General features: G+C 31.9%; 1 protein-coding gene and 1 long non-coding RNA gene across 3 annotated transcripts in view; both read right to left on the minus strand.

Moving 5' to 3' along the window:
* Positions 1-18,641, minus strand: part of LOC107265201 — a 280,971-nt gene that overhangs the window by 169,874 nt on the left and 92,456 nt on the right. Inside the window, exons 11-14 of the mRNA XM_025082561.1 lie at positions 15,389-15,562; positions 14,965-15,126; positions 13,222-13,464; positions 12,886-13,116 (exon numbers count right to left, since the gene is read on the minus strand). Coding sequence (XP_024938329.1) covers positions 12,886-13,116; positions 13,222-13,464; positions 14,965-15,126; positions 15,389-15,562 — 810 coding nt within the window. The remainder of the gene's footprint in view (positions 1-12,885; positions 13,117-13,221; positions 13,465-14,964; positions 15,127-15,388; positions 15,563-18,641) is intronic.
* Positions 1,096-8,241, minus strand: LOC107265227. 2 transcript variants are annotated; one of them, XR_003059050.1, is made up of 4 exons: positions 7,257-8,241; positions 7,022-7,094; positions 6,907-6,967; positions 1,096-4,902 (listed from the first exon to the last, which is right to left on the minus strand). It is a non-coding gene; the product is annotated as an uncharacterized LOC107265227 (long non-coding RNA). The 2 variants fall into 2 exon arrangements; XR_001537141.2 differs by having other exon boundaries at positions 6,907-7,094.

The raw sequence follows: 18,641 nt of genomic DNA on the forward strand, positions 1-18,641 counted from the left end.
AATACGTGTGAATTTTTTCAGAATATTTTGGATAACTTTTTGATTTTTCGAAAAATCGACAATTCCAAAAATCTAAAAATCATTTTAAATCATTCTTTAATTAATTTTAAGAACTTTTTAATCCATAAAATTTTTTCGTAAAGTTAATACTTACCGAGAAAAAAAATTGCAAAGCTTTTCATTAAATTCATGTATAAAAACAGCTGTTTCAATGACCGCCATTTTGAATTTCAATAAATTAATAATCCTATCTTTTAGTTTAAGGTCATATTCCACCCGATCCAGAGTTTTATCGCCCTCCGATAACGAAATCTGGTTCAGATTCATGATTATTTGAAAAAAAAAAATGAAATTTTTTGCTTTTTTCAGATTTAAACTGCCGTATTTTAAAAATGGCGGCAAATATCGTCAATCTGAGGTCAGGTTCAGAAAGAGCAGACAAAAATACATAAAGACATGTAGTTTCATTAAGATTGAATAACTTTTACCTTAAAAGTATAACTGTTGAAAAATGAAAAACTTTCATGCTAGTTTGGGCGTAAACGGGTTAAGTCCCAATCCGAATTCTTAATACATGAGTCGATTCAACAATATAACGCGATTTAATCACGACACTTCGAAAACACGACCTCAAGGACTATTCCGGGTCTCTCGGCAACACGTCCCTAACGTGAACGCGATAAATGTCATCAGAGTGATGCCAAAAATATATCATGTTTTTTCCACCTAGGCAAAAAGAATATACATATTAATCAAATACGATCAGTATAAAATGTTTGTCATATATTAAATTTATACTGAATGTATATACTTCATATAGTCTTTCTTCACTTACATACCCTCATTAATTTTACTGGGAGCTCATTTTGCTCCACTGAGAAACTTCTTACGCCTACCTATGAAATACTCTATAAGCTATGGCAAATTCTTTTCTCTTTACCTGTCTCATCTTTTCATGGAATGCGAAACCGCGGCTTGTACCAATACATAGTTGCATATTAGACGAATAATGAACTTCGTATCCTGCGTCGAAGGTATTAACTGATCTTATTATTTAGTCCAAGTTAACTTAAAAAGGGTATACATTACCAAATATGAATTATAAAATATTTTAATACATAAATTTCTACAGCATAATACAGAGTAAAATTTTCTTATCATCAACTTATCATAGAGATAGAATTGTTCACAGTCCATATTTTGGAGGTATACTTTCAACAATTCATTGAAACTGTTAACAAAACATATATTATTCATAGCATAATAATACAAAATTATACACATTACAATTATACATACATAACCCCAAAAGTGATTACTGCTATTCAGGGTGAACAAAGTAATAAAATGATTTGTTAGAGAAAGGCTCATCTTCATCTATCTTTTTCATAATTCATAATCCATAACTGCAGTTTAACTTAACTGTTTATTTTTGGAATATAGGGAGCTATATGTATATAAAAGTATATATATTGAATTAGTAATTGGACAAAATAGGGTTAAAAATAATGATGCATTATCTGCTCTGGATATACTTATTAACATCAGGAATTGTAAATATTCTAAAATTTTTAATTAAGAATGCAATAATAATAACATATCTATACATAATAAATGAGCTGATTATTAAGCATACTAGAATTTAGGCCGCAAAAATTAACATCGTTGATATAATATTAATTATTAAAGTTGTATAGCACTGGGATTTTTTTGTCTAGATTAAAATATGTTTTTATACGAATAAATCATTTAATTTACAAATGCTATAATAATATAAATGTCAGTCATTAATTTTCATTGGAAAACCAATACTAAATAATATTCATATTTTATTTTGATTCATCAAGAAGTACCAAATATATGTTATCTCAATATTAGCTATTCAATAACGGAAGTCTGATGCGTTGTTATTAGTTAACTGTAAGGTAGAGACAATAAAATCATGAGTAAAATTGTTAAAAATTTCCTTTACGCGTAAAATGTTTTTTGAACTGCAACATTCAGATATATCTAATAAATCCATCGAACTCAGTTATATTTTTTTCAATTTCTTCGTAATAGTAATAATTTGAGCGAAGAGTATAATTTCTTCAATGATTGACAATCAGGTAGGCGTCTTTAGCAATTGCGGATATATTACACATTCAAGATGAATTTTATTTCAGCAAATTATGGAGTAAATGAAATATCCATTTTATCATATACATATAATAAATAGATAAAATATATCCATTTTTCATTGACGAAAGAGGAATACAAAATATCGAGATAATCTTTTCGAGTGTAGTTTTTCGAAGTATGACCTGCAGTTTTTTTTTGTAAATACTCTTGTAATTTCTATTCGTTAGAGTCTCGACCAGAATAAATATAAGTGTTATAATCAAATATGATTTAGATCAGTCATATGCGAGATATAATTAGTGAAAATACAAATGTAAAATGCATCGCATGATTGAGTTGGGTCCAATACAGCGAATTATGCGAAGAATCGATTCTTATAATAGGATAACAATATCTTATTGTTCATCATTATGGCGATTTATTATACGACATCGAAGTTGATTCACAATTCTATGCATAAAAAATTGTAACACTCTAGTTTGGATTGGACCACGATGTATATATTTGATTGCCAATTTAACTTATCTAAAATGTTTATCATATTCTATATTACTTCCCGCAAATAAAGATCGAAAACTGATATGGAAAGTCGAAATGTCTCATCTTAAGTCACTGATTATTTTTTAATTTATTAATTCGTTTCTTAACAAGAACAAAATCGCAGCTTGCATATTTAAGTGCCTTTGATACGCGTCGAAATATTTATATCAGGTGGAACTATCCGTCGTTTATATGTAGCATTCTGATTAGATTGACGAGAACAACAATCTTATAAATAAGAAATTGATAGAATTTCACTTTCAGTGAAAAATAACAAAAATATACTGATGATACCCAAAAAAATATATAATTTATGCGAAAGTAACAACCTCGATAATTTTACAATAATTGTTATAATAGTATTGACAACAGTTGATACCAACTTGAGGAAAAAATAAAAAACTCAATATTGCATCCATTGATTGTTATCATGTAGCATTTGCTTCATTCGATATGTGTTCGGAAATTCTGGTTATCATACTGACCACACAAAAATGGATATTATTTACGGAATAATTCAACAATGGGATGTAATCGTGATATATCAATTTTATAGTATTTCATATTATATTTCATGCTTCACATAGACCCAATTATTGATCAACTTGAATTTGTAAGTAATCTTATTTCGCCTCAGATGGTAATGTTGATAAAAGGTACATTATCGAATACTGAGTTCATTCGTTTGTTTTAATGTAATAAGTACAATTAGATGAAATTGCATAATCGGTTGCTAGTACCCTTTTTTTTACTATATTTTTTTCAATAGTTTTTCTTAAGGGGTTAGGCTACTGTGACCGGCTCCCAGACAGGCTAATTTTTGGAAATTTATTTCGCAAAAACTACGAATGCAATATTTTTAATTTTTTAATATTTTGTTATGTATAACTTAAGGAGTGTGTGTAAAAAGTTTCATAACCAAATATTGAAATTTCCACACGTTATTCTTCTTCGCGTCGCCTGATATTTTCCGGGTGCGATCGGTCGGTGTACACGATTTCGCAAATATGGTTGGTCTGAATCAAAAATTAAAAATATCCTCATTAACTACATGGTATTAACTATGGCATGACCGAGCTGTTTTTTCATCTACGAGAAAAAATTCTTGAATATCTGTTGCAATTTTCGGAGCTGTAATGCGTGTTATTATTATTAATAAATATTGCAAAAAAACGTATTGATAAAATCGTCCGTCACGCCTAAATTTGTATTCCTCTGAACATGTGTACCAAATTTCAAGTCGATTCATCAATCGCAGCCCGAAATATCGTGTGCACCGTTTTGAAAAACATAGTTTCGAGAAAAACGCATTTAAAATTTTGAGCTCTGGACGTTTACCTGCGCGTCAAATTCTTCCTTTGTTAAAAACGCTATGACTCCAAAAATACTTCACATATCTACATGGAATCTTTTGAATATTATTCTAAACACTTAAAATTATTTTTTAACGATAAAAAATTTCGAAATTTTGAACATTTCACAGTAGTCTAACCCCTTAAGTCATCTGTAAGACAGACAAATAGGTTTTGATGTACAATAGTTCAAATTGTGATCAATATATTTTAATAATAGTTTGATAGTACTCGCAATAATAATTAATAGCCATAATTATACTTTGGAAATAAATTAATTTTTGTGTATAACACAATAACTTTGGATCCGTTTTTATTTTAGTAACTTTAAATAACAGACTACTAGTGAAGATTGATATTCAAGATTTTAAGGCAGAAGATTAATATGCGTTGGCGAATATGAAATATAACAATTACCACGAATAATTATATTCATGGAAAAAAAAAGAATACGATTTATAGAATCTTCAGTTTAAAATGAATGTAGTAAATGCCAATGAGTGTGTTGCATGGATTAAAATAGTACAAATTAAAATATAAATTTACTTGGTATTGTTGTTTTCTCTAAAGATTAGACAACACTTATTGTATTCGTTGACAATCCTTTAAAGTGTTGTAGTTAACATTTGAAAAGAAAAGAGAAACATGAATAAATAAAAATGATATAAATAATTAATTTCATTTGTTACAACATAAAACACAAACAATGAATTGCGGATTTGGCCAGTGTTATTGTATAAGAATGTTGCTTTATCCTTACAATTTTTATAATTATTACTGTGTAATATTATTATTATTAAAATCGGTGTAAGGTCGACATCACATTGTTGGTCGATAACTGTTGTAATTGATTATCCTTTCGCAATCCACTTGAAGTTTACATCTTGTTCTGAAAATTAAAAAAGGTAATAGATTAGGGTTTATTGTTACATTGAATGGTATTACACTGAAAGTTATAATTTATATCCCGCCCCGACAATTTGTCGGAAATTTCCGAAATTATCGTCATTTTTTCTTTTTAGTAATTCGGTTCTTTTGAAAATGCTTAAAATTGTTATATTTAATTGTATTTAAAAACACACGTCAGGTCGGGACGAAATTCTCATTTTCGTTAAAATTAATAATAATTATAGAGACAATTGTAACTTTAATCAAAAATAATTACCGCAACTATGAGACGTCGATGTAATAACCACGTCGATACCAAAAATATCTTAGCACGATAATCACTATATTGCTCACTATGCCAATTAGTTGATGTCAAATTGTTAAAGCAATTGATATAATACAATATTTATAAGTATATACTGTCTTAAATGTCGGACGGATACAGTTACGGTAATCTGAATTAGTGGTTGGAACGGAACGCTAATAAGAAAATGTATGCTATGAAAGAAAACATAATATTGAGTAAGTCGACATTGCATATTGAGCAATCTTATTAGGGCAAGAAATCACCTTCTCGATATTCCTTTAACGTTTCTCCTATTTTTCGTATTTGCGATTCTTCTACAATATAAATACCATCGATCTCGTAAAATTATTTTACCTACGTGTCAGAAAATGCAAATTTAAATATAGTTTTAGTAATTCTACTACAAAGACGAGAAGTTGTAGATACCCGTTTATCCAGCTGACTTACAAAAATTAAAATATGGTTCAATATAAAACAAACCATAGAATGAATGCAATATATTTAAAGTTTTTATTATTCCGCGACATGTAATTTTGGAGCGCTCCATTGTATTCAAAAATGACCACACGCATAATTTTTTGGATAAAATACGTATACATATATTGCGATAGACGTATTATTAAACAATTGTGAATGTAATTGAAAAACTGCGGCAAATCTTTTGAGAACAGCAGTATTTTCTTTTTTGCAGAGTAAAATTCTGTGAAAAGGTGTCGAGTAGTGCAAGATTCATTCTGGCAATATTTGACTTTGCTAACGATAATCTTGAATACGGCATTTTTCTATTACATAAAAATCTGCATTCAACAATAGGAATTAAAAGAAATCTAGAGAAGTTCGCTTTATTACCGATCGCGAAGGGATCAAGAATTACTATTCTAGCTATATTTTATCTTCATAGTATTCACCATTAATTGTGTAATAAACCTTGTAATTAATATAGGTCAAAATTGTCTTATTAGTACTACCTAATAAAACCTTCTTTTTTGTAAGTCCAACGTTTGTTTGGATCTTAGTCCTATAAAAGCCAATAACAATCCTGGATAAACCTTTCATTCACAAAATGAAATTTGTAGTAGGTTTATCATATTTCTAAATAGCTTTCATTAGACTGAGCGTAAAATATAGAAATTCATTTTGTGAACCATAATGCACGATACAATTGAACTAATTAGGCGTGAGTGGAATAGTGATATTGCAAATAGGTAACAGGAAAAGAATTTGCGTTGTACATAATAGTATACAATAAAACAGATCAAGTTATGTAGGCATTCCGTGAATTATGTAAGATCAATATAGCGTGATGTTCCCCAATCATCGAAAGCCCAATAAAGCTGTATCCTATATTAAGCACAAAAACGAACTGAAAATCTGTAACCGCACTTGAACACCGAGAAGCAACTGACAATAGCAATTCATAATGCGATTAACGAAATTGCTGAGAGGCGATAGCAGCCATAGAGTTTCTCATTGTTAGAAAAAGTCATAATATAGAAGAAGATTGATATGTATAAAGCCGAACCCGTCAATAATAGTGAAGAAAGGTGCCAGTGAGTAGTATTATAGTAGAAAGCTAACAGTAAGTAATGAAAAGAGTGACAGTAAAAATATTTACGGTATCGAACGCTTTATACCGCACTTGATATCATCGCGAATAAAATGAGAAGTGTATTAACATAGAAAGTGATTGATATTTACCAAAATTCGATGTCGCCTGTCTTTTTAATCTGTGATTGATATGGCCCGATATTCGTCTCTCCTAAAAATTTATCTCTTTTAATTTCACTTGGAAAACCGGTAATAATATTTATACCCTGATTCATTCCGTTTGCACTCTTACTCTCTTCCCCGATCACTCCCACAATCTTACTTTTTTTCTCGCCTAACTGCAAAGAGACAAATGGCAGTTTATTCATCGAAGGCATCTACATATCACTAGTGATTATACCTATAGTAGTAATTAATAAGTTGCAAATGTTAATGCAATTAGTTTAGCTACTCTACCAGGCAACTTTCATTCACTATTACAGTTTATTTTCGGTACTTACTTGTGTACTTGTATTTCGGTACTCACACTCCAAGGCCGCATTGAATTTTTCGTTATTCGCGACATAATTTATTGAGAAGTCACACGCTATTGTAAAAAAAAAAACCTTCGCAAAATGTGTTTGGAACGATTTGCGAAATTTCTTCGCATTGCGGAAATTATTGACTATCAAATGTAGACCAAATGCGTGGCATAAAAACAGCAAATTGTTTTCATATACACTGAAACCTCGTTTAAGTTGACTCGTCAGAAACGTAAACATCTCGATTATGTTGACTCAGGAGGGGATCCCACCACTGCGCGGTTCCCCTCTTGCGATTATTGTGATTGGCTGATGCGCGTCACTATACAATTGCATTCTCCCTCCTTCATTACTCGGTGCAGCTGCTTGAGAATTACGTGGGGGCGCGGGAGTAAATATAAACGAAAGGTATCGCGTAAACTTAAACGCGAGTAACCTTTTCTGAGAGGTTTCAGTTTAATATTTATATTATTATATTTAATATAATAAATAAGAGTGTGTTGCGATTTGCTTCCGAAAAACGCATTTTTCATTCTCTCATTTGATATCCTCTTCTATAATTCTAATTATCACAGGTCTCATTAAAAATGTTGTACTTAATACCATGTACCTCAAAGTTTGATTATTATATTCACATCTTTCATAAATAATTTATCACACTTCCAACCCCAAATATGCTTTAACTCCAAAAAATTTAGAGGGGTACAAAAAAAATTCAAGTACTGTTAAATCCAAAAAAATTGAACACTAATAAAGTACATAGATATTACCAACTGGTTTATATATATATAAAATTTATACAAAACATATTAAAAGTATTTCGTTCAACTATTGGTTCTGCCAATTAAAACCATTCGTCTTATCCGACCATTTCAATAGTTTCAGTATACATAGGCCGATAAAGAGAATGATTCTTCATATCATAAACAAGAAGTAAGTACATTGTCATTAGATTCAATTCTGGAATGACGAACAGCGGATAAAAGAGATCAGTAACAAAAAAAATCTTTGTAAAAACCTCACTGTAATCATTATACAGTAATATGATTTCAGACAGTACTCTTTAGATATAAACATAACTGTATAACTATAAGAAATTTTTGCTCATACATATGTAGAATAATCCATAGTACTAATATCACATGAGTAGTATCGAGGCCATAAAGTAACAGAATTAAATGAAGATATGCAAGTTTTAATTTGCTTTGTTCTTTTATTGAATGGTTCGACTCAACATTGCATTACGGATGCGGATTCAAGTCAAACCCGACGACGATTGGATTTTGAGCTTAGTGTTAGCTAAGGGAATCCATGTTTATCGTATTAGTTTGTTGCAATATAAAAAATCGGTGCCACGCGTTTTTTTCCTTTTATTGAGAATGTTCTGTCGCAAACGGGATGAGTTAGTTTTATCTATAGTTTAATCTATCCGTATTTAAATAATATTCTGACTCGTTTTAGTGCTTTAACTGATTACAATCTATGCATTGCTCCAAGACGGTTCGTCAAGTCAGAGCATAGGTCTCTAACCTGGTGGCTGTAGAAAAGGGTCTACAAGCTTATGCTATAATTGCTCGCCTTGTCGCGCAAGACAGTATGCCATGTGCAAGGCTAGTTGACATTTGGCTAGCAGACGCTGCTTTCTCTAATTTAAATCTTTGTACCTTCCACACATTTTTTCTTACCACACCCTTGGACAATCGAAGCGTCCGCTTGACGCTTGACAAGAGCGCCACGCGGAATTTCCAAGTCAGGCCTTATCTTTGACGGGAATGTCCAATAATTTTTACCCTAATGATCCCTCCTCTCGTGACTGGTGATAAGTAAAAAACACCCACTCTCGGATTTTGAATTTTGCATCAATAAGATTACCTGTTCCATTAGGAGAAAAAGCGGTGCTGCGCCCTTCTTTTGGTAAGAAGCTCTCATCTCCAGTCACGAAGGGCTGGTCAAAATTTTCACGTCATTTACTTTCCAATGTCGGACCGTACGCATTCAATAATAGGATTTACGACCCTAATTGACTCGCATCGTAAGTCGAGTCGCACTGTGAAGCTGAACATAGAATTACGTAAAGATGCATCTGTTAAGCTTATACAAGAAAAATGCATTTATAAAAGTAATATCAGCCTATCCAAAGTGATAAAATTAAGAATAACAAAAGTCTATGAGATTACACTTTTTGAAGAAGATATCAACGTGCACACAAAAGTGTTACGTAAAATAAATGTATTCATAAAAAAAGAAAATTTTGAAAATGTTTCTTATTATTAGTTATTTTTGTAGCAAACCTTCATGAAAATATTGTTAAAGTGGAATAAATTGGAAGTATAATAACCTCATAATCTCTATGAACCCTTCGAGGACAGGGGTGTTACTAAAAGAGTGAATGAAGAGTAAAACCTAGTGTTTCAGGAATATTTGGAATCGCTGAATCCAATTCTGACTTCAGAATTTCAAAATGTGGAATTCAACATGGCGGACCCAACATGGCCGACGTCGAAGTGGTAAAAAAATGCGAAGACTATTCAATTTTCATGAAACTCATATCTTAGGGGTTCTCGATGGTGTTCTCTTTGCAGCTCAAACTGTCATGCAAAATTTTATTGGTGGCAGTTTTGAACGAAGGATATTCACGCTAACAAAAGTTTACGTGGTCCTAATGAGCTCCAAGAAGAGCGAAAGTGGAAATTGTCGAACCGAGCTACCCAATTCACCAACGCATGATCAGCCCTACCTGCTTCTGCAGTCAAGTTTCTTATTTGTTCCGAGTGTTCAACTTTAAGTTTCGAACTTTTTACTTTAGAACCGAAAAGAGTACCATCTAGAACCCCTGTATATCAAATTTCATGAAAATAGGACCATTGTGTTTTTGAAATATGAGCGGACAGCATGTATACATGCTCCTCGTCCACAAAGGTTTAATGTTTGTCGTTTAAATATCATAATCCCAGACATAAGGTAAGGATGAGGATAAGGTTGTAATAAACAAAACAAAATAACGTGTACTGCACTCTGTTTATTGAACGTGATAGTTACAATTCTTAAAAGTACTTTAAAGCAACGGATGGTTCAACTTTCTTAAATTTTGTTGGAATCGCGTGAAATAGTACGCGCGTATCTGTCTTCATAATTGATTTACGCGACTTTTATATTACACCAATTTGGAAAAGTTTTGTATCACGAAATTACGAATATGAATTTGTTTTTGAAAAAGTATCACGTACGTATTAAAACTGGAAGAAAGCGATACTTATTATGAAATGTTAATATTTGGCATATCCGACAGTGCTTTTTAAACCACGCTTCCGTTGGATTGAAATCAAGTAACACAATTATCAAAATATATTGTAATAATGAGTATTAAAATTCGAATATTATTTATAAATGATTACAAAGTTGATTCTCAAAAAGGCGAAATTTTTTTAACAATCTATAAAAGTTGTCAACAGATCTAAACATTCATAACCGAGCATCCTTTCTTCCATACCACAAACAATCTCTAATACGATCACGTTAAGGCACTAAGGTAAACGTTATTTAGGTTATTATTATTAAGTGTATTTTAAAGAACAATTGGAATACGCTTAACTGAACGTTTCATTTAATAAAGTAAAATGTTTAAAAGCCTTGTTCATTTGTTAAGCGCGAGTGCATATATGTACAGCGTGCTAAACAATACAATAATAAAATGAGAGAAAAGTAACAGTAGGACGGACGAAAAATTATACATATGTAAATGAAAAAAGAACATGTAGGATATATTTGCGGGAGTAGTACAAATACATACCTGAAGTACGTTTCAAAACCTTATTCGAAACAACTCTGCTATTGTTTTATCTGTTTCATACGAAGTCTGATTTTAAAAAATGTTCACAATATGTAAAAATTGTTACGAGTGAGATTTTGAAATGCACCACTGTATGAATGTAACTATACAATTAATACTTTTATATTTTGGTAGTTTGCATCAAGTCTCGAATCGAATTCATGAGTTATTACAATCACGTGATTCAATTTCATGTTATTTAAGGAATTTTAACTTTAAACCAGGTTATAATTACATGTCATATATTTAAACGTGTATAATATTATGCAGATGTGATGCTTTTCGATATTTTGTTTCCACATTTCAGTTTCTTATGAGATCAACGAATCAGATTTATAATACAATTATTAGTTTATATGATTCGCGGTATGTCTCATCTAGGCGTAAAAATAACTGAATTTATTCTAAACAGCAGATTCCCAGTGAAAACGCTGATAAATATTCGAAGCCTTTAGAAAATTTATTAATTTCACATTCTTCAAGTATTTGCAGGTAACTTAATACGTCCGCAGTGATTAAATTGATCAATACATTGCACGTACTGAAGCAATTCTTTTGTGAAACATAAACCCATCAAAACTCAACATAAAATACCCTACTTTATCTACTACCTATGATTGTGTATAATTGAAAACTTACTTCACTATTTCTACTGATAAGTACAAGATACTGTGAAATCAGTAAAAAATATTACGAATTAAATATCGTAATGCCATCAATAGTTCCTATTTCTCTTGGTGTATAAATGAAGTAAACAGATACTTCACTTCATCCAATAAATTTGATTCATCTTGTGCGCTTAGAATGGAAAAAGTGATATATTCACTCATCTAAATTAAACAACTTGTACCGACGTATTCAATCGGTAGAACTTTTACTAACCTTCCTAATTTTTGCAAAATTAATAACATCAGCTATTATAGTTTTGCTGAACAAACCCCAAGACATGTCATTCAACCTATGGTATTTGATGAAGAACTCACAAGGCACTTTGGTTCTCTAAGGAACAATAATTTGTGCATGCGATAATTCACGTAACTGAAAAAAAGAATAACCCTCTTTTGGATCGCAATAAAAATATGTTTGACTTGAGCGTGATTTTCAGCCGCCTATCTAGTTCTCATTTGATAACCAGCAGGCTACTATGTTCTCCAGATACTAATCCATACTGCTTATAAAACATGTGCAAATATTTTCGTATAACAATGTATTTCTACTTTTCGAATAGAAAACCCGTCGTATTATAGTTCAAAGAGATGAGAGTGAACAAGCAGCGTTGTTAATCTTCGAAAGACCGTAAATATACTAGACTTGTCATAAGTATAGTCCTAAATATTGAAAAAAAAACTTTCTCTATTTCTATCAATTCATGTGGAAAACCACAAACTTTAAAAAATTTAAAAATATCTGTGCTAACTTGGTAAAAGTATGAAATCGAATTACTTCGATAAGCTAAACACAATAGATGCCGAGATCCACTGAGAGCCAGTCAAGGAAAAGTTTGGAACTTGATAATAAAAAATTGATTATAAAGAGAAAACTCTAAAGTCGATCTACATGTGGTTAAGATTTAGTTATCTAAAAGCTTTCAGATTTAACAAGGTTGTGCTGATGTTGCAGACCTTCAATCAAATCCATATGGTGAGGTGCTGTCACCACATTGACCTTTCTTTCCCGAAAATATTCCTGTCTTTGTTTGCGACTATCCGTAACGGGTAGTTCATTTATCTCGGCATCATTGTCCTCCTTGGTCTGAATTCGATCATCTTGATCGCTCACCTGGGCAATACTGTCCGGGATAGGCAACGGCTTGGCCACTCCGATTCGAACGGTACCCTTCGGGGCTCCCTTGAGAGCTTGCACTGCTTGATCCAGAGTGGCATTCTGCAAGGCGATATCATTGACGAAGAGAAGGCGGTCGCCTGGTATGAGCTGACCGTCAACCTGGGCCACTCCACCTGGTACTAGCGATCGTATAACTATCACAGTTTCATTAGGGTTCATTGGATCCTGTAACGAACAAGTTAGCACAATAATTACCCATTTACAAATAATCGATAACAACGCGTATATTAAGTATAAGTATACATATAACGAAAAGTTTTAATTTCTTGCCTGGTAGTCCAAAATTGAAAACCCAAGGCCCCTCTCTCCTTTCACCAGCTCAATAATTTGTGCTTCCGAACTCCACATTGCAAGCCCTGTTAACGGTTCCAGGGAACGAGACTTCATCTTGTTTAGGCTAGCATCTGTTACAGTTGCAGTCGTCGTGGTCGAAGCTAGTGAACCATCGGATTTAGCTTTCACCAAACGATCCATCGCTGGCAAAAGGTTTTGTAATGATCCACCAAGAATACTCTGAGAAATTTAGGGTATTTTTATCAGCACATTTTACCTATTATGTACACGAACGATAAGAGTACTGAGGTATTATATATACAGGGTGTCCCACGACTTTTTCCCCAACGGGCACTGGCATATTTTCCGTTGAAAATACAACAAAATGCAATTTGTCCGAATGAAATCGGTGGCAGCATTCTCGAGAAAATAAATATTAAAAATTTAGAAATATCATCATTTTAAGTAAGTTTCAATCATCACCAAAGAAAACAATAGCAGTAGAAAAGGAAAGTGGCGGGCGTTTGCTTCTGTGAACACATTAACTCAAGTAGAAACTGTAATATTATCATTAGACTATGACTTATCGAACATGAGACATGATGATATTTCTAAATTTTTAATATCTATTTTCTCGAGAACGCTGCAACCGATTTCATTCGGACAAATTGCATTTTGTTGTATTTTCAACGGAAAATATGCCAGTGCCCGTTGGGGAAAAAGTCGTGGGACACCCTGTATATATAATACCTCAGTACTCTTATCGTTCGTGTACATAATAGGTAAAATGTGCTGATAAAAATACCCTAAATTTCTCAGAGTATTCTTGGTGGATCATTACAAAACCTTTTGCCAGCGATGGATCGTTTGGTGAAAGCTAAATCCGATGGTTCACTAGCTTCGACCACGACGACTGCAACTGTAACAGATGCTAGCCTAAACAAGATGAAGTCTCGTTCCCTGGAACCGTTAACAGGGCTTGCAATGTGGAGTTCAGGTATATATATTTATCGTCATTCATTTTTGCATATCGTTATCAGCAGTGGATAAAGTGGCTTTTTTTTTTGTTTTTAAAAATAATATTGATATACATAAATGGGGTTTCAAGTCATTGTATACAGGTAAGTCCTTATCTTTGGTAGAATCTTTTGCAAGAATAATTATATTCTGAATGAAAGTTGCATCATTTTCAGAGTGCAATTACAGTCCATGGAGCACAATTTGCTGAAGATAAATAATCTCAAATATAATAGGTATATTGTTTTTGTTTCTTTGCATCTTGCTTATATTGATATTGAATGAAGGATGAAATAAATTTCAAGCTCTAAAACTAAGTATCTGTTCGGCTGATTCTTTATGAGATACTGATCGTCGAATTGAGAAAATAAAATAACATCGCAAAACAGCAATAACTGCAATGTGTTCCAAAGGAAAATGGAGCATTTATTATGAAATCGAAACGTATATAAATAGTACTCCAAAATATTATTTTTCCATTCCCATACATATCCAAACTTTTCCACTAAGTTACAGCTTAATAGATTCAGCGGCAACTTTGTAATTATGTTATTATATAATTTTTGCTATAATAATTACACAATTTTTATAAAAATTAGGAAGTAACTTCTAATTTGAAGCGTATTATGTTATAGGTACGAGGTAAGATATGTTCTGCATGAGTCTGATAGGTGAAGGTAGGACTACGTATCCACAGTATATAATTATTTAGATGATAATTACCCGGGTTTGAAAAGCTGCTTGATGCTGAGCCGTATCAATAGGGCAAAGTGGATCCTGCGATGCAATGTTTCGTCCGCATACCATACGGACGTGAATTGGTAGTTCTTTTAAGACACTAACAACCTCCATATGATTAATGCCGAGTAAACGATATCCATTTACCTAAAGAACACCATTATCATAAGATAGACTCAATCTGTTATCATAAAATGAGCATACAATTTTTCATATCTATTAGAAGTTTACAATCATCACATATTGGCAATCAATGGAATCTTTTTCCTTATTATTACAACCATATATAGAATTTACTAGTTACATTTCAATGCATTTGTACCAATAACGTGAATTCATGTTATATATATTTATTAAAAAAAATGACCACCAGTGATAAATACAACGATAAAATACAACGATATTTTACCTCCAATAATTCGTCGCCGGATCTCAAAGTACCATTCTGCCCTACAGGACCTTCCGGAAGAATCGAACGAATGTAATGATGAGGCCTCACTTCTTGGCCATCTTCAACATCTACTGTTCCTTCTAGACTAATACCTAGACCGCTTCCTTCAGCAAATTTTTTGAGTTGAGCTACCTGTAAAAGAATTTAGAACATTATATGCTTATTTCTGAATTCCTTTCCTACATAAGTAAAATTAAGAAATTTTATTTGTATGATTTACGCCTCATTCACAGTCACTTACGTTAAAAAATTGATAAATAGAATATATAGGGTATTGAACTTCGTGACCGTATGCAAGTTACGATTAGCATGTTTCAAGCACAACAAAATCTGGTACTGACGTGAAAAATATTATTAAGGATGAATAACATGCCTAGTATTATGGTGTTAGAACGAAGCCTGATCCAGTATCTTTACTGTGCTACTCACAAATTACTTTTGAAACGAAATATATTATTATAGATAACTTAACTGTGGATCAAATTGAATCATTCTATACTTTTATGTAGTTGATCACATTAAATTTATGACTTAAATCCGATTATGAAACACAAGCTTTGGATGTATAGCCGATAATCGTTGTAATTACTTATGACTAGGCTTTCCTTGCACCTGTTGCCATCTACATATTTGTTATATCTGTTCCATATGATAATTTAGAAAACTTACATATTTAGCGTCTGACTCTAGCTTAGAGCTGAGTAGCCGATTCGATTTCTTGCGACTTAGAAATTTATCAAGTTTCTTATTCGATTTTTTTTTATTCGATTACGTAACATAATACATTCTTTTCTAAGTTAGTATTTTGACTTCACAACTTTGAATTATTAGATTTTTATTCGATCTTTGATATTAGCAATACGGAAAATACATAGAAATAGATTTTCAGGGAATTTAAACGCAACATAATTTTATGAGATTACTATGTTGAGTTTCTTACTTTCACTTATGTAATTTTCATTGTAAATTTAACGCAAGTCACACCGGCCCAGTACAATCTTTGAATCTGCCTTGCAAAATTTTAAATTTTTGCGAAATACTGGTTGGAGTAGATTATGTAATGGTCATCGCAAAGAAATATCAAACATGTGTCTGTCTTTGAAATTCCAGATGACCTCTTGAACCGACCAGGTTGAAATTTGTATGAAAAGTTGGATATGGACATGATATTTGTAAATGTTTAGCACTTCTGATTTCAGAAGATCATTCTTGGAAAAAAAATTATGTTCTATGTCTGTCTACAAAATCCTGAATAAATTTCTGATTCAATGTTTATCTGAAAATCCGAGTTTTGGATATAATAAATAAAACAGAAACAGTTACAGGTGTCCGGTACTTTCGGGTATAAGCCACGAATACGTAACATTTATTTTTTTTGTCCTGGGGAATGCAGTCATACCGTGTTGGAAATCTATGTCTGTACCTCCGGAAAAGACAGGGTATGGTTACCGTGTAGCCTTATTCCTCATCCAAAACTGACAATGAGTCGAACAGTTGTTTACCAGCGATTTAATTAGACATTTGGTCGTGATTACTATAAGTGAAGTGTCGTACTCATGAGATCAGTGATTGTGTACATTGTGTCCCATTACTGCTAGTGGTACTACAATGTATTGAGAAAACAAAACTTGAAGTTTTTGAATGTTAATTAAAGGTACCTTTATGTGTTAAAAACATCTTACGCTAAAACTACTTATTAACGCAATCCTTGGAAGTTCATGATTTTAGCTATTACTATTATGACATCGTTACCATTAAACAATAATTCCTTACTACAATTATTATTCCATTTTCGTATAATAACAAAATAAATAAATAAAAATTCGAAATGAATTATTTCCATTATATTTGTGTTTCTAAGTCCATCTATTAATTATTTAGATACAAGTCCATCAACCCAGATTCGATAGGATTATTGAAGTTTTAGCTTTGTAGTGACTTTTATCATTCTTATACTAAATATAATTAAATGTCAATTAAATAATGTAACGATAATGGTAGGTAGTTGAGTGAATTAATTAATAACATAACACTTACGACTATAATAATTATTACAATATTCTAATATGTAATAGCAATGATTAACGTTAATTGCTTAGCCATCTTGTATAACTACTACAAATTCGAATCTGGGGCAATGTTAGAAAATTCAATAGTCTACATACTAAATACTCACGCGCACTTGAAGCTTTTGCTTAAGCCGGAATTTTTACTCAGATATAAACATACACGGCATATGTAGACAATTGAAAGGGTCACATCACAAAAGCTAACTCAACTGTGATCGACTATAATTGAAATACGACATAATATCTGGCACAGTTACTCTACGGTTATGCATCATACGAATGGGTAGTTGTGCATTGGCCTAAAGCCAAGGCTCAGTAAACACGACCTTGTTTACATTCGAATTTCCAGAAACCCGAACAGCATGAATAACTATTGTGCGTGTATGTAAAACATCACATTTTCTCTTTGTGGACCCGATTCGATATAGTAACTTTAGTAGGGAACAAAAGAACTAAATTTTGTCAAATTTATATTAAAACATACTATCATTAGTATCCTGAATGAATGGAGTTTCTACAGATGGCGTTAATAATAATATTGAGCATAATAATCCTAATCTTTTACAAAACTTTAAATTCAGTAATATTAAAAAACAGATTGCAGATACTCATAACTTTAAAATAATTGGTATCCAAGACTTTCAAAGTCAAAACATTATTGGGTATCTAACAGTAATATGTTTAATTCAATTATTAGTGGCAAACCCAGAAATCCTATCGAATATCATAATATTTTCGTATAACACAAATGCTTCCTTATAGGAAATGATGACAGAGGCACTATTATAAATAATGATCATCTCTTTTTATCTTCTTCCGTAATATATATAAAAGAAACGTTGTTTGTTTATTGCTCAATTAGGCCCAAACAATTTAACCGATTGACAGTGACATTGTGTTGATAGGCACTAGCTGAGATACCAGATTAGAACATAGAACATATGCTATCAAGTAACCCACACTAACATTCCTGTAGAATTGTAAACGTCTTTTAGATATCTGTACATACCAATATCTCTATCCCTATCAACTTCAATGCGTATATAGCGCTGTATCGCTTACACGCGGCACATATAATAAGTAAATTTTATGATATTTTCGAAAACGAATCATATTATAATAATTAAAATTTTCGTGGATAA

The sequence above is a fragment of the Cephus cinctus genome, unplaced genomic scaffold, assembly GCF_000341935.2.
Source record: "Cephus cinctus unplaced genomic scaffold, Ccin1 Ccin1_scaffold0017, whole genome shotgun sequence".
NCBI classification, from domain to species: Eukaryota; Metazoa; Arthropoda; class Insecta; order Hymenoptera; family Cephidae; genus Cephus; species Cephus cinctus.